At 45.8% G+C, this 22584-nt stretch overlaps 1 protein-coding gene across 2 annotated transcripts in view; it reads left to right on the forward strand.

Moving 5' to 3' along the window:
• The window catches only part of DHX57 (DExH-box helicase 57), a 539830-nt gene that overhangs the window by 124356 nt on the left and 392890 nt on the right, over positions 1-22584 (forward strand). For both annotated transcript variants that reach the window (XM_078649008.1, XM_078649007.1), the window contains one exon: positions 21707-21856. In XM_078649008.1, coding sequence (XP_078505134.1) covers positions 21707-21856 — 150 coding nt within the window. The remainder of the gene's footprint in view (positions 1-21706; positions 21857-22584) is intronic.

Consider the following 22584-nt stretch of genomic DNA (forward strand, 5'->3'; position numbering starts at 1 on the left):
CTACCAGGTGTGCAGAATGTTCAGGCAGACGCGCTGAGCAGACTGATTCAGGAAAACCACGAATGGGTCATAAACGACGAAGTACTAGGAGAAGTCTTCGCAAGGTGGGGGACTCCAGACGTAGATCTGTTCGCCACCGCCGAAAACAGCAAATGCCGAGACTTCGCCTCCAGGTACTACCAGCCGGGGACGCTGGGGAATGCGTTATGGATCAACTGGTCGAACAGCTTTCTGTACGCTTTTCCACCCATTCCCCTGATTCTGGCGGTGCTCATCAAACTGTCCCAGTCCAGGGCGCGGATGATCCTGATTGCCCCGGAATTGCCCAGGCAGTGGTGGTTCACGGACCTGCTTCACCGGTCTCTCCTTCCTCACATGCGGCTGCCGTGCAGGCCGGACCTTCTCACGAAGTTCGGGAGGCAGATGTGGCACCCCAACCTCTCGTCTTTGAGTTTAGCGGCATGGCTCCTGAGATAGTGCAATATGGCCATCTGAATCTCCCAGAGGATTGCATGGACATACTGAAGGAGGCTAAGCGACCTTCCACTAGGACTTCTTATGCTTACAAGTGGAAGAGGTTTTGCATCTGGTGCAAGTCCAAGAACTATGACCCGACGACATGTAAGGAAGATGTCATCCTTCCATATCTTCTACATCTGGCGCAGTCTGGCCTTAATGTCCATTCCATTAAGGTTCATCTGGCTGCTTTGACTGCCTACAGGAAATGCCCTTCACAGACTTCCTTCTTTCAGATCCCTGTGATCAAAGACTTTTTGGAAGGCTTGAAGAAAGTGTTCCCTCCTGTCCGGCTTCCTTCGCCGTCATGGGAATTGAATGTGGTGCTGTCTAGATTGATGAAGGAACCTTTTGAACCTAGTCATAAGGCTTCGTTGCAGCACCTGTCCTGGAAGGCGGCGTTCCTCGTGGCCATTACATCGGCCCGCAGGGTGAGTGAAATTCAGGCGTTGTGTTGCCAAGAACCTTATACTGTATTCCATGCTGCTAAGGTTGTTATGCGTACTCACCCTAAATTTCTTCCTAAAGTTATATCTGACTTTCATGTTAACCAGACCATAACTTTACCTACGTTTTTTCAGAATCCTTCCTCTCCAGCGGAAAGGTCCCTGCATTCCCTGGATGTCAGGAGGGTGTTGAAATTTTATCTGGATAAAACCAAGGATATTCGTAGGTCAGACCAATTGTTCATCAATTATGGATCAGTCAGGATGGGTCTTGCTACCTCTAAGCAGTCCATCTCTAGGTGGATTGTGTCCTGTATTCAATTGTGTTACCAAAAAGCTGGTAAGACCATAGGGGGTAAACCTAAGGCTCATTCCACCAGGGGCAAAGCTGCCACGACTTCTTTGCTCCGTAATGTTCCGATTGCAGAAATCTGCAAGGCGGCCACTTGGAAGTCGGTCCATACCTTTGCTAAGCATTACTGCCTGGACACTGATGCCAGGGCAGATGCTCAGGTGGGGCAGGCTTCGCTGCGAAATCTGTTCGCACAATAGTGGTGTTATTTCTCTTTTCTCCACCGCCGCTTTGGTGTGGGGATGGGCTTGCCATTCTATTCACTAGATTATGACTATACACAGAGATCCCCCTACTACAGAAGGAGTAGTTTCTGTCCTGTAACTCCAGTTCTGTAGTAGGGGTATCTCTGTTATAGTCCTAAGCGCCCGCCCTCCTTCCCCGGTGGAGATAGATATTCATGTAAGGAATGCTACAGGTCGGGCGTGTTACGCCTTCAAAAAAGAACTGAAAGTAAATGGGACCTGCAGTGCATTCTGGGATACTGTGAAGTTCTGGAAAGTTCTCTTGAAGGCACAGTATCCTGTTTGAGCCACATAATGGCAGCCTATGGGGCTTGTCTGTCCGTGTCTTCCTCTCTATCATTCCAGAGAGGTTTTTGCTGTTAAAGCAAGGAAAATCTGGTCAGGCTTTGCTGTTTGTGGATTTTTGGTGGAATTTCTAGTTGAAGTACTGGACAGTGTAGCCTGTGGATAGGCTGCATTATCTGTCTTTAAATTCTATCTTCAGTGTCTGTGCAGTTCTGCATTTTTCGACACCTTAAGAGATTATTTTTGATTGCTCCGGGGTCCACGGACATGGGCGGGACTATTCACTAGATTATGACTATAACAGAGATACCCCTACTACAAAACTGGAGTTACAGGACAGAAACTACTCCTTCTGCCTGTGGATAACTCCCCACAGTGGGCACCCCAGCCCGTCATACGGGCGTCAAACTCAATGATAAGCTCCGGACTGGAGTCAAATATTGCCCTGCCGTTCCATGAGTCCATGTGGGAGAGCCACCATTGCATCTTCTCACTGGCCTCTAGAGTAAGGGGTGGGCACCAACTCTGTATAAGACAGGACGCCTCTGAGAAGGAAGAACTTTGAGCATTGTAAGGCACGGTAGTGCAAGGACCCTGGAAAATTGGCCTGAATGGAGAAAGAGAGAAGGCCATTATCATTGGGCCTTGTCAGAGTTTTTCGTAAAGTTTGCCTGATCTTTGCCAATTTCCTGGAGGGAAGACTTCAGAGGTGATTACTACCTCTGTGCAACGCGCTGAGTGGGAGCCTTTGCTTGCTCTGCAGAAACTCGCTACATAGACGCATTCTTCTGTGACTGTGTTCACGTTTTAAAATAAATCGCCGTATGTCTGGAATCCGCCGCTTTTTATCAGGCTCACACTCCCCACTTACTTGCACTTGAAAAAATTGATTTGGGCACCCGCCGCTTGAGCGGGAACACTCACTCCCCCCACACAACAGCTCCATCTTGGGTGGGGAGGCAGGCCTTACACCAGTGGCCGCCATAGGCTGGGAGGCGCTCTAGTCTTTGGGCCGGGTTTTCACCATCTATATATTTCACCACCCATGCTGGCGCGCAGCGACGGCACGCAGCGGGCGCACCAATGGCGCGCCGGAGGTGCTCCAGAGGTAAGCCCGTTTGCGCCCGTTCGCGCACGGTCGGGCCCAGGGACCGGGACCTCTGCTCCAACAATTACTTCCCTACAAACATACTCTCGCTCGACACTTCTTTCCTTAAGGGGGACACTTCCATCTTCTTGTGCTCACTCTATGGACCTTGCGCTTTGTCGCTTCTCCTGTCAACACTGTCCGTTTAGAGCGACGGAGGTGATTAATAATACAAGGAAAACAGAGACAGCTCTAAATATGGCACTTGTCAATTGCCGATCACTACCAAAACATGCAACTGAAATCTCCCTATTAATTCAAGACCTGGACCTTGATATCCTTTTTTTAACCGAAACATGGCTTGGACCCACTTCTGGCCCAGATATCGTTCCGGCTCTCCCTCCTGGTTACCTGATCCAACATAGGGATAGAGGACCTAAGGTTGGAGGAGGAATCGCCATTCTTTATAAGGAGCATTTAATCTGTCGTATGACTGATAGTCCCACCCCAGATTGTGAAAGTGCACTATTTTCTATCACACTATCCTCAGAACTGTCATTCTCAGGTCTTTTAATTTATCGTCCACCTGGCCCAATAGGACAATTTTTAGAAGGAATTACTGAAACTACCTTAGAGTTAGCTAGCACGGTTTCTAATTTTATAGTATTGGGAGACTTGAATCTCCATTTTAATAATTCGTTAGATAACACTGCAACAGAATTTATTAAGGATCTAGCCACTTGTGCACTGAGTCTGATAGTTTCACATCCCACCCATTCCAAAGGGAACCTTTTAGACCCCATATTCTCAAACATTGCGGATTTAACTTCAGCTGAACCATATTCGATTCCTTGGTCAGACCATATGGTAATTCCCTTCACATGGATGACATCTAGATCCAGCCCAACTAAACCTTTTCATAAAGTCTTAGGCAGGCGCTGGACGAAATTAGAACTGAATGATTGGCTAGAAGTACTGAAGAAGAGCGAGCCTCTGATCAATCAGGACATCGATAGGGCAAATAAAGATTTCAATGAATGGATTGAACAATCGTTGGGATAGCGTGCTTCCAAAAAAATGTATCACAAATAAGAAAGGCCCCACTAAACAACCCTGGTTTAACTCGGACCTAAGGTCCCTTAAACAGGAATGTAAACGGGAGGAGAGGCAGTGGCGAAAACCTTTTGATGAGGAGAAGAAAAATAAATACAGACTCACTATAAAGAAATATAAGTCTGCCCTTAACATGGCCAAATCCACCTTCTATGCAGAAAAAATTGAGGTCTCTGCCAATGCCCCAAGAGAGATGTTTAAGATAATTAAATCTTTGTTAAAAGCCCCGGACCCGCCATTATCATTATTATCCGTTGAGGAATCTGGTGCTCGTTGCAATAAATTAGCAAATTTCTTTGCCACTAAAATCCAAAAGATCATCCTCTCCCTTCCCCCCTACCCATGGAAGAACTATCTCCCTCCCAGATAAGCGATATTGACTTCATTCCGCCTCATCTCTCTTTCTTCTCCCCCCCTTAGTGCAGAACTCCTAACCCCGCTTATTAATTCCATAAAGAGCGGTTCTCCGCTCGATCCTGCCCCTATGACCATCTTAAATCTGGCTCTTCCCCATATCAGTACCCACATCATTAATTTAGTTAACATCTCCCTTGAGTCTGGTATGGTACCACAAGACTGGAAGTTGGCCATGGTCAGGGCTCTGTTAAAAAAAAAAAACCTTGACCCGGAAGATTTCTCCAATTACCGCCCCATTTCCCTTCTCCCTGGCATCAGTAAGCTTACCGAAAAACGGGTGAATAAACAGCTGGCATCTTTTTTAGAGACCTATGATTTGCTCCATCCAACTCAAACAGGATTCCGGAGAGGACAGGGAACTGAGACAGCATTGTTGAGGGTGGTCGAGGATTCCAGGAGGATTCTGGACGCGGGTGGCAGCGCGGCCATTATCCTCCTGGACCTCAGCGCCGCCTTTGACACGGTGAATCACCGTGTCCTCCTATCTCGCCTTGGAAGGATTGGGGTCACGGGCAAGGCCCTTATGTGGCTCGAGTCTTTTCTTAGTGATAGAGTTTTTAAGGTCTTTTCGGAGAACAGCTGTTCCCTCCCAGTACCATTGCAGTGTGGGGTGCCACAGGGCTCCTCCCTTAGCCCCACACTGTTTAATGTGTACATGGCGCCCCTGGCAGAAGTGGTGGCTCCCTTTGGAATCCAATTAGTAAGCTACGCCGATGACACCCAGCTAGTTGTCTCCCTAAATCAGGTGGAATCCCTCCCGACCAATCTTTGCAGCTGCCTGGAGGCGGTTGCGAAATGGATGGATTCTTCTCACCTGAAATTGAACGGGGGGAAAACTGAGCTGATGTTACTAGGGAAAAAAGCCAGATTCAACAACTTGATAGACTGGCCTTCCTCCATGGGGCTCGGGCCCATTCCAAAGACCGAGATTAAAAGTCTCGGCTTCTGGTTGGATGCGGAGCTGTCATTTAAGATCCAGGCAAGAAAGACAGTGGCCGTTTGCTTTGGACTGTTGAAGACAATTCGTAAAATCCTTCCTCAGCTACCCAAAACAGCTAAGAAAACCATGGTCCAGTCCCTTATTCTATCTAGGCTGGACTATGGAAATGCACTCTATCTTGGAGCCCCTGTTTCGGTTATCCGGCAACTTCAGGTCGCCCAGAACTCGGCAGCGAGGTTACTTACGGGTACTAGCTATCGTACATCAGCGGGACCCGCACTGCGCACCTTGCATTGGCTTCCCATAAGGGAGCGGATCCACTTCAAAACCCTTTGCACGGTCCACAAAACACTCTATGGGAGGGGCCCCCCTATCCTAGATAACATGATTAAGTCATATAAAGCATCCAGGAATCTTCGTTCGAATCAGCAAAACCTTTTGGTAATTCCCAGGATTAATAGGGCCCGTACGGGAGGCCGTCTTTTTTCGTATAATACGGCTAGGTTATGGAATGCTCTTCCTCCACTCCTCCGACAAGAGCCTAACCTACTTGCATTTCGAAAAAAGCGAAAAACTGTCTTGTTCCCTAAGATCTAGGCAAACTTAGGCTTCCGCATTTTCTGTAATTTTCTGTAATTATCTTCCTCTGGTTAGTCCTAAGCGCTGGGATGCTTCCGAGTAGCCATGCGCTATAGAAGAGCCTTTACAATTACAATTACAAGACTTGGCGAAGACTCAACAGAGTGGATGAAAAAACCTAGGAAGGTTAGGGACTGTGTCAGAACGAGTTGGGACTTCTCTGCATTTATAATGAAGCCCAGGGATTCGAGAATGGACACCACCATTTGCAGGTGTTCAGAGAGACGTTGAGGGCATTTGTTCTATCACGAGAATGTCATCTAAGTATATGATCAGGCAAACTCCCCGGGCCCGCAAGGGATCCATCACGGGTTTGAGCACCTTGGTGAAGCACCAAGTCGCTGAAGACTGACTGAAGGGAAGGGCGGTGTATTTGAACACTTGATCCCTCCATTGAAAATGGAGGAATCTGTAGTGAGGAGGAAAGACTGGAATCAAAAAGTATTTGTCCTTTAAATAGAGGTGCACCATCCAGTTGGAAGGACGCAACAGATCCCGTAGGAGCAGGATCCCCTCCATTTTGAAGTGGCAATAGGTTAACTACCCATTAAATTTCTTGAGATTGATAACCAGGCATTGACCTCCATTGCACTTCTCCACCAGAAAAAGGTTGCTTAGAAAATAACAAAGATGAAGGTGGGAGGCAGTAATGGCTTGTTTCTCTAGCATCTGGTGAGATCTACATCTATGAGGGTGGCATCTTGTTAGGAAGAAACCAGGGGTCATGGATGAGGGGCTTAGAAGGGAAGCCTTAAAACTCTATTTAAAATCCTTGAATGGCCTGCAGCACACATGCGTCTGAGGTAATCCCCCGCCAATAGTCTAAAAACTGGACCAGCATGCCCCCCCCCACTGCCATGCGAGAGGGAAAACTTGGACTCACTGTTCGAACGTCCTTTGGGCAGACTTTCCTCTGCGAGCACCTCTGGACCCACAGAGTCGGCCTTGCCTCTGGAGGGATAGAAGCCGCCAAATCAACTGGAGTCTTGCCACTGTGTCAGTCTGCCTTGGCCTTTGAAGGAGAGCTGTGTTGTGGGGCGGCCGGTCATCTGACCACAATGTAAAACCTAGGGTTAAAGATGTGCTTAATTGATGCCTGCACTTCATTCTAGGGAATTAAAGGTGGACAAGAACTTCCTTAGTTCTTTAATGAAGGGGGCCCCAAACAGGCCCCCCTGGGCCACTGCCCCTTCCTCCGGAGACACTAAGTCACCCAGCTTGGGATCAACTTTGATCTGTAGACAGGGTGCAGTTGGCATTGCCCAGTAGTATGATGGCTCTCTAGGCCCAGGCTGATAGCACCTCCTGGGAAATAAGGGACCCGGATGCCTTGGCGTCTTTCGCCATGCCTAAAATATTTTTGAGGGGTCCTGTTACGTCTAGGAGTTTGTCTAAAGAAAAGAAGAGGGCCCTGGAGAAAAAAATGAAGGGAGGCTGGGGAAAGGGCTACAAACTAGAACAAAAGCCACCATCCCTATATATTTACATTTGTATTCATCCAATAATATTGATTATTCACAACTTACACTGTGAGCCAAATAATTATGATAACCAAAAGTCGTTTATATATACTCTCACAATAATTTTATAAGTTATTTTTTCTTTTCTCTAAAGTTTTCTAATATTGTCCACAAAGTGGCTACTCAAATCAAATCAAAATTAACTTTATTCGGTTTTCATTGTTTTACAAAAACCATAAAAGTACAATTTGAAAAAAGATTTCATTTGACATTGCCTAGAAAAGAATTTCATGATTTAAAAACAATTGTATGATAACATTTATATCAAGAAAAACTTTTTTGTAAGTAATAAAAACATAGTTAGATATTTACAGTACAGTTGATTACAGTCCTAGGCAATTAAATATTTACAATACAGTTGGTTAAAATCCTATGCAAGGGGATGGTGCTCTATTCCAAATTTGATCTATGGCGAACAATATATTTTAAACATTTTATTACAATCTTTATTAACCATTCCTCCTCCAAAAACTGTAGAGATAGCATTGCAGATCGACATCTCCTAATTCCCATGTGTTTTAGTACCGAGATAATCCAGGTCTTTCTGGGTTCACTATAACATTTGCAGAATAGAATTGTGTGAATAGTAGCCTGGATGGAGAGACCGTCACAGGGACAGGGTGATAAAGCTGTTTCTTTTTGGGAAAGTAACCAATCGGTGGAAAAAATGTAATCTAAACCGGATCAACAGAAATCTCTCATAACTGGTGGTATTGAAAGTTAGATAAGGTTGGATGGAGAAAGTGGTCTGTATAGCCAGACTATGCGCAGTTGATGGTTTAGTAGCTTCTTTGGCCAAACGCAGGTCTCCTAGATGTGTTAAATACTGCGTCTGAAATGCTTTTCTGGGTAACCCGCAGATTAGAGAAGGTGTATTAAAATATTTCTCCAAACCTATGTCGTACAGGAAAGCTTTAATATAGCGGAACCAACCGATGTTGTTAACATTGTCCAAGGAAATGCAATCCGTGATAAACCCTTGGGAGAAGGTGGTTCTATCTGATGTCCATATGCGATGCCACAGGAGAAGTGGTTGTATTTTAATAATATCATCCAGATATGGAAGGCCTAATTCCAGATGGCATGAGTACGTTGCACTACCCCGAGGGAGTGCAAGAAGATACCTCAGGAATCTGTTTTCACTATTTGTAGGGCCGATGTGTTTTCGTAGCCCCACACGCCCGCCCCGTATGTCGCCACGGTTACACATTTGGCCTTGTATATTGCTGTTAATTCAACGGTTGGCCTTCTTCCTAGACTTCTAGAAAAGTTTACCAGAGCGGAAGTAGCTCTCATAAAGAGGAGCTTCCTAGACTCTATGGCCGGTTTTCAGCTAGTTTTATGGTCAATTGTAATCCCTAAATATGGGTATTTTTCCGTGCACTCAAGCTTTTCGTTTCTCAAGAAGACGCCCTTTGTTCCTTTCTTACTAGTTCCCGAGGACATGACAAAGGTCTTTTTAATGTTGATATTTAAGTCCAAATTAGCCATCAAGGAGGCATATCTGTCGAGGGCTCGTTGCAATTCAACAGGAGTACGGGCCAGTATCACCGCATCATCGGCGTAGAGTAGGGCAGGAATTGGGCAACCATTGATGTAAGGAAGGTCCTGGCACCCCTTGACCATGGCCCGCTCTAGGCCATTGGTATAGAGTGTAAAAAGAAAGGGTGCCAGGACGCAGCCCTGTCTCACCCCTCTCTCCACGCCGAATGATGCAGTTAACTCTCCGTTGACCCCGTGCTGCACTCTGGCTGTGGCGTTTGAATATAATTCACGCAAAAAATGTACAAGCCTCAGCTCTACCACCGTTTCTAATAGAACTGACCAAAGTTTTGCGTGACTGACACAGTCGAAGGCGGCCGACAAATCGACATAAACCATGTGGAGGACCCCACCTTTGGCACTGACATACTTGCCTATCAGCAGGGTCAAATTAAGTGCCTGTTCGGTGGTCCCTAACCCCTCTCGGAACCCAAACTGTAGGTCAGATAAAATCCCGCTATCGTCCGCCCACTGCTGGAGGCGTTCGAGAATAACTCGACACGCAACTTTACCTAATGAATCAAGCAATGAGATTGGTCGATAGCAGGATGTTAATTGACGGTCCCCTTTTTTAAAAATGGGGGTACTAAGATCGACTTTGACCATGATTCCAAGAGCCCTACGGTGCACGAAGCCTGCAGGCTTAGTATTGGAGTCCAGAGGTCTGGATTTGATTTGAAGAAGTCGATTGAGACCCCATCCGGGCCTGGAGTTTTCCCATTTTTACTGGCTTTTAGGGCCAGAACTACTTAGTCGTGTGTTATGTCTAAAAGTATAGGGTATACAGTAGGATGTTGCTCTGGGGAAATTTCTGCCTGACCGGGCCCTGGATCACTGCCCTTCACAAATATCTTACTAAAGTACTCCACCCAGGCTCTTTCATCTATGGCCACGTCGATTTTGGGGGAGTCTTTCTCATCAGAGAGGAAGGGGGATTTAACAATGGCCCAAAAGGCAGCGCTATTTTTTTTGGGTACTGCTTTTATGAAGTTGGTCCCATAGTTCCCGTTTGAGTTCTACTTTTCTATCTTTTATGGCCAAGTTATATTCCTTTCTAAGGGTTGTAATTTCTTGTGCGTCCCTTTCTGGTTTTTGTAGTGCATTTTTCAAATTTAAATAACTCGTTCTGCATCTTTTATTGAACCAGTCTTTCTTATTGGACCTGCACTTATTCGATTCAATAAAGAGTGCTTCTTTTATTGATTTTATGACCACCATAAAGTTATTCAGAGCCTCCTCATCGGATGTGGTCAAATCCAAGCACTTTTTAATAGCAAAATAAGATGTTTTTACTACTGTTGTAGTTATAGCTAAAGGGTCCGACTTCTCCCATTTAAGTGCATACTCGTTTGTTCTCTTTAGTGTCAGCCTGTGTTGATCTAGAGTGCTCGCAAGTGGCTACTCATTTGTGGAAAACAGTGTGAAGTAGCTAAAGAGATAATTGGATTGTCCCAGAAGATATTCCACTACGACCGAAATCTGGGGACTCAGGCAGTAGTGCCAGAAGTCCTTCTCTATCTTTGCTAACATCGACGATCTCGTGCCTCCCTATTTGTTGATATACCTCACTGCCGAGATGTTGTCCATCCGCAGGAGGATGCAGCATGAGACCTGCTTGGGAGAGAGCGTCCGGATCACAAACGACCCTGCTAACCGTTCTAGACAGTTGATATACAGATCGAGTCGCGCAAAGACCACCTACCCCGGTGGAGATATCTCCCCAGCGCGCTCCCCACCCCCAACGGCTGGCATCCGACTCTATGACCACTTCCGGTTGAGATCCGAAGATGGCTCTGCCGTTCCGCACATCTACGTGGGCTAGCCACCATTGTATCTCCTCTCGCACCTCGCTGGAAAGTGGGACCCGGGCCAAATAGGACAGACCCTTCCGGAGGTGTTGAATCTTCAATCTCTGAAGGGCCCTGTAATATCTCCTGGATTGAGGAGGCTAAAAGACCCACTATTCTGGCAATTACCCTCAATGAAACCGTCTGCTTGGACAGCAGAGTGGAAAGTTCCCTTCTGATGTCCTTCAGTTTGGAGCGAGGAAGGCTCAGTTGGGCCGTCTCTGAATTGATGACGAACCCTAGAAAGTCTATTGTCTGGGTCGGACAAAGGGCTGACTTGGGAATGTTGATGATAAGCCCCGCGTTTTGAAGAATAGACCTGGTCATGTGCAAATGCTGCGGAGTCGGAGTCTGAGCCATGATAAGTATATCGTCTTATCACCGGTTTCATCACCTTGGTGAAGCACGATGGAGCCGAGGAAAGTCCGAAAGGAAGGACCAAATACTCGAACCACTGGTTCCGCCATTAAAATGGCAGAAAACGGCGGTGAGGGGGAAAAATAGGAATCGACAGGTAGGCGTCCTTCAGGTCCAACTGGACCATCCAGTCCCCGTCCTTTAGCAAGTCTGTCAAAAGAAGGATGCCCTCTATCTTGAAGTGGTTGTACGTCATGAAATGGTTGTATTCCTTTAAATTCAGTACAAACCTGTGACCTCCGCCTTTCTTCTGAACTAAGAAGATATTGCTGCAGGAACCGCGAGGACCATCACCGCAATACACAATTGCGTGTTTCTGCAGCAATGCGTCGAGTTCTGCATCTATAAAATCGCACTCGAGTTGGGAAAAAGAGAGTTGTCGGGGACGGTCTTCCCGAAAGGGAGTTGAATAAAAATCCAGGTGAAAACCCTGAATTGTCTGTGAGACCAATGCATCCTGTGATATCAGAGCCCAATTGTGATAGAAATATTGAATACGACCCCTAAGGGTAACTGAAAGGTGTTGGAGACTCTTACCTGCAGATTCTGGAGCTTGGAAGCCTGCTCGATGTCCGCCTCTGTGGAAACGCCCCTTGTTGAAGAGCTGTCTGGTAGCGTAGAACTTAACTCCGTGAGTGGAGTCCCACTCGCCACGGCCATAGTCTCCGCGTTGAGGACCTTGTTGATAGTAGCGGCCTGGCGAGCGCCCTGTGCCTCGCCGGGCCCGATTAAAAAGGCCCGATTGGGCCTTGTCAAGGGACGTGAAGGTGCCCACATATTTGGAGACGTCTTTCACAAAACGGTCACTGAAAAGGTTGCCCTCCGCCAGAGGACCTGGTTCTGCCTCAGCCAGCTCTGTCAGATTAGAGTCCATCCTCATGAGGAGCGACTTACGCCTCTCTGTGGAAATAGCACAGTTGGCGTTCCTCAATAAGCAGATCGCCCTTTGAGTCCACCTAGCCAGAATGTCGGGATCCATGGGAGCACCAGACTCCTTTGCTTCCAGGGCCATTTCCAAGATTTTGGCTTATGATCCGGCCACATCTAGAAGTTTGTCTTGGCACCTGCACCAGGCTCGATCTGTTCCCTTTTTAGGGTCCCTAGCAAATTTTTTCAGAAAGGTGAGGAGACTTACATCTATGTCCGGCATCTCCGTCACTCACTAGAATATCCAATCTAGGACACTCCGAACATAATCTGTTGTGCACGTCCTTATCAAAACTTTTGCGCAGATTGTCATGGAAGTAAGCTGCTACCTCCGGGGCCGGAGCCCAATCCGACGATCTAGGGTTTACAATGTCGCAGGATTAAAAGTGAAGGGGGTATTCATGGCTAGAAACGTGTCCTGCTCAACATTTTTTGTTTTACGTGCTCTCTTCTTGGGAGGGGCCTCCTCCTCTGGGGTATTTGTCGCTGTGGTGTCCGTCTCAGTGTCCGTGTCTCTACGCTCCTGACGTTTGACTTTATTCCCCACGTTAGGAGGAGTAGACAATTTAGGCAATGTCGCCATTGCTCCGGAATGGGGCCAAGATTTTCTTTAGGCTCGCCAGCTTCATCATTGGTCTTGGAGTCGGCGTTAAACCCATGTTTCTTTGCAAAACTTCTCTAATTGGTTTGTGATGGGCTTTAACCCAGCAGCCAATGCATGTTGCACAGTACCAGGTACTGCCTTTTCAATTGCCCGGTTAACAGAATCCTGGACCGAAGCGTCCAGAGCTTCCACAATATTATCCTCTAGCGAGGTTGCATGCACCGCCTCTTCATAAACATCATCATCCTCATAGCGAACCCAATCATCCATGATGTCCTGCCGGTATGGGAATTTAGAGGAGTAAGGGGGGAGCTAACCCACTGCACACCACAAAAGAAGTACCTAGCTCCTCAGCAGATGCTGTATAGAAATTATTGCAGCCCACAGGGCGTAGGGAGAGTTCAATATATATAGATATGAGGAGTGTGTGCTCCCTGCAGGGCCAGACGACTGTTACAGCCAGATCAGGCATCCTACTCCTGAAAAATCCCTCGAGGCTAATGAGCCTTGGAACGGCGAAGGGATCGCGCTACGTGCTTAGCCCAAAATCTACTAAAAAGTAGCCCAATTGGGCTACGTACGTCCGTGTGAAGGAAAAACATCTCCTTAACCGCCCGGCATATCAGGGAAGCCACGGCGGGTAATTAAATGCCAAAACACTGCCGAGAGTACTCTGCGCTCAAAGGCGCTTGCAACCTTATGAGCTCTGACGGCGGGGAAACCCTTGAAGCTCCCAGCGAGAGCACTAAAACGAAATGGCCAAATTGGGCGAAATAAAACAAAAAATCGGCAAAGCTCCAAACGGAGCGTAACAGATCAAAGGCTCCCAGGGGGAGCGTTCCCAGCACTTAGCGCTCAAAGGCGCTTACAATCATTGTAAACCCCGACGGGCGGAAACATGTTAATCTCTCAGCGGGAGCACTACATGCAAAGCGGCCCGATCGGTTAATAGATTAAGGCTCCAAGCGGGACCGTTCCCAATGAATAAACACACAGCGCACAACGCGCGAAATACATAGGCATAAGTTGAACCATTACAATGCAATCGCAATGAAAATAGAATGCCACTTAACTCCTGCGTGAGCAGCAAAGAAAGAGGCTCATTTACTGACTATGATGGTTCTTATAGGGTCTGACAGGATGTGATGTATGGACTAAGCATCATGGGAAATGTAGTTTTATTTTTTTTGAAATATTTTTATTGACATTTTTGCAATAAAATCACGTTACATCGTATTTTGCATAGTTTAGCTACAGTAATGCTGTTGTTCAGCCATAGGACATACATCCTGCACTCGGCGGGCAAACCGGTTGTTGCAGTCCACTTGTCTTCTCTGTAACGTGATGTCGGGGGGAATTTGGGAGAATAAACTGGGGGTGTATTGAGTGGGGGAGTCAGGGTGTGTGCATCTAGGAGGGCGTCTGGGTCATGTCAGCTACAGTCTGTAGGTGTGTCACAGCGTTGTTTATGGGCTATCAGTTGGACGACGTTGCCAGGTGCAGTATACAGTGCAGTGCGTAGTGGAGTGATCATACATCACGTGATGGTCGGGGTAGTGGTGGCAGTGTCATGCGTGCTTTGTTGTGAGGTTCGCGCTGCCAAATCCGTGGAGTCGTGTTGAGAGGTGTTTGGATCGGTTCGCGTGTGCGATTGCTTAAACTGGTGGGATAGCAGGGCCCACTCCAATGATATGGGATGTTTTCGTAGACCCTTTGCTTCCTCCTCCCTCAGTGTCTCCTCCTCTGCTTTCGCCCATTTCTTTACCGCTCCCACCCATGCCTCTATTGGGGGGCCTAATGCGGTTCGCCAGTTCATGGCGATACTTCGTTTGGCTAAGAGCGTGGCCAGTGACACAAAGCGAACATGTACTTTGTGTGTTTTTGGTCTTCGGAATATTCCTAGAGTGACTGCTTCCCACGTGTGTATATCTGTAAGTCCTGTGAGTTCTTTAAATGTGTCCAGGACTATAGACCAGTATGTTCGCAAAGTAGGGCAGCCCCAAAACATGTGCTGGAAGTGCGCGTCTAGTGAGCGACATCTGGGGCACAGAAATTGGGTGTCTGGGTAGAACCGCTGCAGGCGTGCCGGTGTTTGATGCGCTCTGTGTAGGACATAAAACTGTATATTTTTAAAACGCGCATTTCTGGACACTTTCCTGGGGAATTCCAGTGCTGTACTCACTCCCTGTCATGTAATTGTCACCCAAATTCATCTTTCCAGTTGGCTCGGAGAGCATGCAATGGTCTGTTAGTAAGTTCTCTTATGGACTTATACAGCCATGTACCTAGTTGCCGGCCTATACCCATATATAGGATGATGTGGATGACTGGGTGTGTTGTTGGCTCGCCAGCAGGAAGGTCAGAGTGCGGGCGATAATTTTTCTAGGAGCTTTCGGTAGGTTAAAAACTGTCCCGGGGGGAGATCGTATTCCTCCATGAGCTGTTCATAGAGACAGAGCTGCCCATCTGTGAATAGCGATTCAGCCTCAGTTGTCTCGCGTTCCATCCACACACGGAGCATGGTAGTTGTGAAGTATGTCTCCCGTTTGGGCCAGCCGACCAGCGGCAGCTGAGGGGAGTAGTGTGGGGTCCCTGCCGACATGCGGTAAACTCTTTGCATACACCGACGGGCCACCGACACTTGCAGCGGATACGTCCGCCGTGGTTTGGTACCCGGCAGCAGCAGACAGCAAAGTTCTAGGGTAGGGACCGGGCCCCGCGTCGTATATGTTTCTCCGGTATGCCTACCCGCCGTCCAGTACGACAGCCATTGGAGCTGCGCCGCCAGGAAATGTGATTCATGGAAATGTAGTTTTATGAGCATACAAAAAAGTTTTCATTGGCAGCTGAGAGTAGCAAATAAATAGAAAGAGAAGCATAATCAAAAGCCTCCGGTCCTGTAATAGGATCTTGTTGTCCAGAAAAAAACACAGGCTGTAAGTTGAATTTAATAACTTCTTTAGCGTATTCAATTCTGTCAATAGAGCTACTCAATGAGCTCACAGAAAACATGCCAGTGCGTAACAGATTGAAACAAGGGTGCTCGTTTCAACACCCATACTGTTTTCTTTAGATATTTCAAATCTGCCTAAACTCCGTGATGGACCTATGTCTATTATGTATGCTGATGACTGCTACTAAAGGATTTAATGCCAATTGAACTTCAAGGCAGCTAGCTCTTACTTTTGGCTGATAATGCCGATATAACTAATCTGCAGATAAGTGTACTAAGGCTACATAAAACCAAAATTATGTCTTTTGAATGCAGAGGCAAAGCTTATCCGTGAGGTTATGGCTGAATGGGGCAAACTTGGAGTCTGTAAAGCATTCATTATCAATGTCTATAGAGGTTTCAATGGCCATAAACCAGTCTTTTAAACCACACATTAGAATATAGCTGATGAATGCTGGTTCTTTTTGTATTGGTTTATTACAGTGCTTTATCGTCAAAGAAGGGTTCAGTTGCTACTCTGCTTCGCTGCTCAAAAAATACAGGCTGTGGCTTTCTTTGTATGTTATCGACTGTCATTTCAGCCACTTGAGATTGTGCCTAAATTGTATGATCGGTTATTCATGTTTTGTTTATATTCCACGCTTTCCATTACTATAGAAAATTACAGCTCAGCTTATTTTTATCAAACGTAAAATTAAGATAATTTCTGCTATTCATTATAATATGGTAATATGAAATTTTTTGGTATTAAGTGTATTCTTCTAATAATGTTTGATGTAAATTATGTAGGCTTTTGGGGTTTTGGATTTTTATAGATGTTTTATGCGTTTTCATCTATGATAATATTGTTTAGTGGAACTTTATTTCATGCTATGACCCTGTTCATAATTCTAATTACTTTTTCACATTGGTTTTGATTTAGTTTTAAAACATATCAATAGCAAAGACCATGCAAACAACATAGAAATAGGAGACTCCCTACATCATTGCATCTAGAAGATGTCTGCCTTTATTATAGTAATACCCTCCTGTGGTCTTGATGGTTGTACATCCCTGGACAAATTATATTTCAATGGACAGTTTGCTGTCTAGTGGTTTGTCGATGGTGATGAGAGACTCGAAGAGTCTGTTTGTTTCATAGTTATAATTTGTCTTCCTTCTTTAAGTTTCCCCTATAGTCTGATTTCATTCTAAAATGTTCCTGTACTAGCGTCCAAGTTGTATTCTACTCATCATTTTCTATGTTGGTTTCCATTCTGTAATACATTCTCAAACCACCATGCCAAACATTCTGAAGCCCACCATTTTGTCATTGTAATTAGGTCTACTTTTTAGGTCGAGCTGGAGAAAGCAATGTGAAGCATTGCGTCCAGCGAAGTATCTATTGTTGTCCGCTTTCGGGAATCTGAGACAGAGGATGTGCACGCGGCGATTTCACTTCGTGGGCGCGCACGCCCGGCGCCATGCACATCTCCTGTGTCCGATTCACAGCAAGACAGCTTCTCGACGCTCTCAATCGCGCGCACACATAGCCACACTCACGCTGCGCACACACACTCATACACCCACGCAGGCACAATGCAGCAGGGCGCACGCACACAGACCCACATATACACACGCACAGCTAACATCCACACGTCACACATATGCATACATACACACGCACAGCTGCACACGCGCACCCACACAGCTACACTCGCACACACACACCCCACTCCCCCCCTCCCCTGCCGCCACCCCCACTACAACTAAGCCCCACTTACCGCATCGGCGCAACTCCGGACTTCAGCCGCCACCGCGGGGCTCTCCCTGGGGCATGGGAGCCTCACGTCACCACTGCTCCTCTCCTGGCCAGCCACTCCGTGGACGCGAGCTTCCAGCAGGACACGGAAGTCCCGCCCCACAGCAGTTTTCGTTTTTGCCAGTGCACGCACATGTCTTGTTCAGAAGTGTGGTGTTTGTCATTCAGGAGTCAGAGGCTTGTTTAATGAAGCAAGCGTCGGCATTCTCGAAGGTCGCATCAGACAGCCTGCGTCTGGCATCTTTTTCTTTTCTTGTTATCAATAGTTACCCTGGATTCATCCACCTTCAACTTCCCCGATGCACAAGGGTGAGCTATGGGTGTGTATTATTGATAACCCGGTCCCTTTGATAACTGCCACTGAGGGAGGGTTTCTTTGTTTATAGATATTTATCGCTCTCCAACAAGCATCCATAGCAAACCATATTTTACACCTTCTACATCGCATGGGGAAGTTATGGGCTTGCGTAAATGACAACCCGTTCCCGTTGATATCTGCCACTAAGGGAGGGTTACTTTGGTTGTGGATAGTGAGTGCTTTTAAATTAAGCAACCTAGGCAGGCCAATAAAGTTTGCAAATAACGCAGGAATAAAGAAAAAACGCCACGCCTAAAGGTCTCCATGGCAACGCGTAAGTGCGTTGCGCTGTTGCGGTCACGTGAATTGATGACACTGCAATCACGTTCTCACATGACCGCAAGCCCGCTCCGCACAAACAGACGCCTCGCCCGATCGCCGGTTGTTCTTCACAGCGGTAACGAGACAAAGGGTCTGGCATAGCCTCACTTTTGAAGTAGCAAGGAGTTGCGGGGGCAGGCACCTTGGAGGGGGGGGGCCTAAAATAACAGAGGGCTTCTCATAAAATAACTTAAAGGATGCCTGATAAACAGTGGGCAAATAGCAGAAGGGGATGGTTTTCAATTAATAACATGCTTGGATTAACTTTACTCATGACTAGGGGTAATTTAGAACATACTGCATATACTACTGATGTCATAATTAGATTGTGATCCTAACCTATGATATATGACCAACATTTGCTAAAGGCCCAACAGTTGAAATTTACGGTAATCACTGGCCAGTTTTACAAGGTGCGCAAGGCCTTTTAACCTGGGTGGCCAAAATAGCCGGATGAGTCTGGACAGACCAGACACATATGCTAGCTCTCTGCTAACCTAAAAACTTCTCTTCTCCATGTTTAGCCCTGCAGGGTTCAGCGAGCTATTTTGGGGTTTTGTCATGTTTCCAGGCTTCTTGTTTTTGTGCATTTCCAGTGTGATTCATATTGTGGTGCAGGTTTTGGGAATTACACATTTTTATGGTCTAGAGTTGTGGTATGTTAGAAAGTTTAATAACCTCAAATTCATTAGCATGAAGATGGTGCACATGTGGAAAAACAAAGATGGAGGATGGTTGACAAGTGAGATCTGAGAGTGACAGCAGCAACTGGCAGCAAACCGCCTCACCCGTAACTTCTTTTCTCTCACTGCCTCTCGTACTCAGCCCTCCATACTACCACACCCACCACCACCACCACCACCACAACATCCACCACCACATCAACATCCACCACCACCACGTCCACCACCACCACACCTACCTCCACCTCCACCACGTCCACAACCATCACCACCCCATCCACCACCACCACCACCATGTCCCCCACCACCATGTCCACCACCACCATGTCCACCACCACCATGTCCACCACCACCATGTCCACCACATCCATGTCCAGCACATCCACCACCACATCCGCCACCACCATGTCCACCACCAACACCATGTCCACCACCACATCAGCCACGAGGCCACTACCACGTCCACCACTGCTATAGGTGTCACATTTGCGAAAGTTAAAACTATTGGCATTGTATATGACAAAGCTAATAATTTTGCTATTTTCAAAAACAACACATAAATAAAAAATTTGTCATTTACAATACCAATAGCTCAAACTTTCCTAATGCGAGACCTATTGCATTGCAAATGCTTGTTTACCAGTGTAATGCAATAGTCTTTATTGCTGTTTCACATAAGACGTCAAGTATGAACATCTTTGTATGTGACATTATTCCTATCGTAGATGAGGGTTCTCTTGTTTTGCATATTTTTGTTATGTCTTTGGGCAAAAATATATTTCCAAAGCTTTTGAATTTGTTCACAATTATCTGTCAAATGAAGTAATTGCCAGTTTATTTCTCTAAATTCTAAATCTTATTGCATTACGTGGTTCACTGTTATTCTGCTTGCTCCTCTGTAACCCAGTATTTTAGAAGTGTCTTTTTGCTAAATCTTAGCTATGTTCAGACTGAACTTTGTCTCACAAAACACTTGTGAATCAGCCAAACAACATCCAGGCAAAGTCAAAAATATACATGGTATAGTTTTTTTCCCTACAATTTGTCCTGAATTCTGATTGTCTAGAAATTCACAAAATCCTAAGGAGTACTGTAAAGACAGACATCCTATGATCGCTTGGAAATGCTGTGCTGCCCTGCTGGTTATTTTTTTTTCTTGGCTTCCTTGTGTTTGTTTGCCCGGTCGTCTCTACTGTCTGAGAGTCCACTAAAGCTGTGCCATGCTGTTATTTGACATGGAGTTGTACAACTTACATTCTACCGGTTAGATGTGTAGCTATTAGATAATGACTAGCAGATTGTGACTACTGATGGTTATATCAGTACATGTGTTTATCTGCATACCAGGCTAGGAAGATGCCTGGCAATCTCCTTCCTCTAGAAAATACGATAAGGTACTTTATACCTGGGTCCTTGTTCTTCCTAAAATGTGTATGTTGTATAGTGTGTAGAGTTCATTTGGACAATATGTTTGGAGCTAGGGGACTTGTGTAACCTTGGGTAAAGGGTGTCTATTAAAGACCCTCCATGTGGCTTTGCATATGATGGATTACTCCTTGCAGGTTGCCTTAAGCCTTCGAGGAAGCGATAAACTGCATTTAAATGGTAACGCTGTGGTGGAGTTTTGGGAGAGTAGCCATCCCTGCCCTACTCAACTAGTTTCCCATCTCTACCTAACCTGAAGACCTCTTCCTGTTTGGTGCTTGCCATAGCCTAAGAACGAAGATAGTTTGTCTAAGGCTGTGAGGCTGAAAAATACAAACCTCTACTTTCACAAAATGCAACTCTGTGTCATGCGTCTGTCTTAGTCCCTGCCATTGTTTCCAACAAATAAGGAAAAAAGGTTGCTCTATTTGATGTTGTGAAATTTGCCAATGTGCAGATCTGAATCCTGGCACTGTGCCAAGTGATTTGGTCAATGAAAGAGCAATACTCAGGTAGCATTTGTTATTCATCCCTTCTAAGATGTACCAAAGATAAACAGTGGTGGACCAAAGAGTTTGCAAATAATAAAAGTCTACTTAAAGGAAACTGCTCCTTTCTTTGAACACGAAATGGGCAGTTCACAGTGTTTTCATGCAGAAGAGTTCAGCAATTCCTGAGAAAGGCCTCAGATCTTCCGGCACACTTCACAGCTTCCTTTACTATACTTAATGACTGCCTCTTTTTGGAGCAGCATGGGTCGTAATATAGACATTCTGAATTTTGTTTGCTACCTGGATGCAGAAGCTATATAGTTTCAATCGAAAATAGGATTTGTGATGTAGTCTGCATTTTGATAGTAGTTGTGGAAGCTAGTGAGAGTCCATACATTTGATTGACATTTAAGAGTTCCGCCCTTCCAAGTTGCCCATTTAACCATCTTCTAATCATCTCCAAGGGATATAAACAATTGTTTTGCATCCGTAAGGGAATTCATTCACCTTTGCAAATGTATCCTCTGCTGGAAAATTGATTACATTTCTGACATTCAGGACTAGCGTAATTTGTTTGTCTAACGGTGTTCTTTCTCTGTAATACAGGAAAATTGTCCCATTCAATTAATATTCTAGGAGGGCTTCCTGGGATACCTTAACATTCAGTAGATTCTTTCATCCTACTTTGTGTCAATATTGGCATACTCGTTTCAAAATATATGAATATGTTTAAGGTTTAATGTTGGTCACTAATATTTCTGTCTTTTTTTATTATAGGGCAAGCAATGTTAGAAGACCAAGGATGGTACGACGCAATCCGGAAACAAGTGCGCCTCTACAGAAATTGCACATGACCACTGAAAATCAGGAAAGGGTGAAGGAACTCTTGCGACAGCTCCAAGGAACGGACCTCGAACCTGCTGAAGAGTGAGTTTTTGTGCTTGATATTTTGACTTTTTATGAGAATGGAGAGTGACCGTGATCCACTTCATCTTGTGCTTGATCTTCCAGACTCTCAATTCGAGAAATGGCACCAGACAGAATGTGCATGTAAACTCAGGCTCAATAGAAACAGGAAATAACTTTCCAGAGCACCCAATAAATGGGAAACAGTAGACTTTTCAACCAATCTGCAGTGGAATGCACTCTATACAATGCTGAGCATGGAGGTCAAGGATTCCAGCCTCGTAATGATTAATCTTTCAAATTATTTCTCAAAGCCACCAATCAGAGTATTAATAGATCACAAAAGTGGGGATATGATAGTGCATGATTCCTAATGTGATTGGTATGATAATGACTGCACGGAAAAGAAGAAAGAGCTCAGCGTAGCCCTCAGAATGAGAAGGGCCACCCTTGTGAGTGAGGTGTAGCTGCTGGACGCCCAAAGGACCAGGAAGCTTCTTATGAGGCACAAAAAGAAAAATCAGTGCAGTAAGGTTTGGAAAGTCCTGCAAGATACAACTGATCTAAAAAATATAAAAAAGTTCTGGGAAATTATAGGATGGGGTACAGGAACCAAGCAAGAACTTGGAGGCCAACATACGCCCCTTTAGACCGGTAGAGCACTTTTCCTCATTATACCAAGGGTTATGGAGGATCACCTGGGAAGAGCAAAAATGTATTTGGAGGGAGATGCAGAGAATCCAGCTGCA

The sequence above is a fragment of the Lissotriton helveticus genome, chromosome 6, assembly GCF_964261635.1.
Source record: "Lissotriton helveticus chromosome 6, aLisHel1.1, whole genome shotgun sequence".
Taxonomy (NCBI): Eukaryota; Metazoa; Chordata; class Amphibia; order Caudata; family Salamandridae; genus Lissotriton; species Lissotriton helveticus.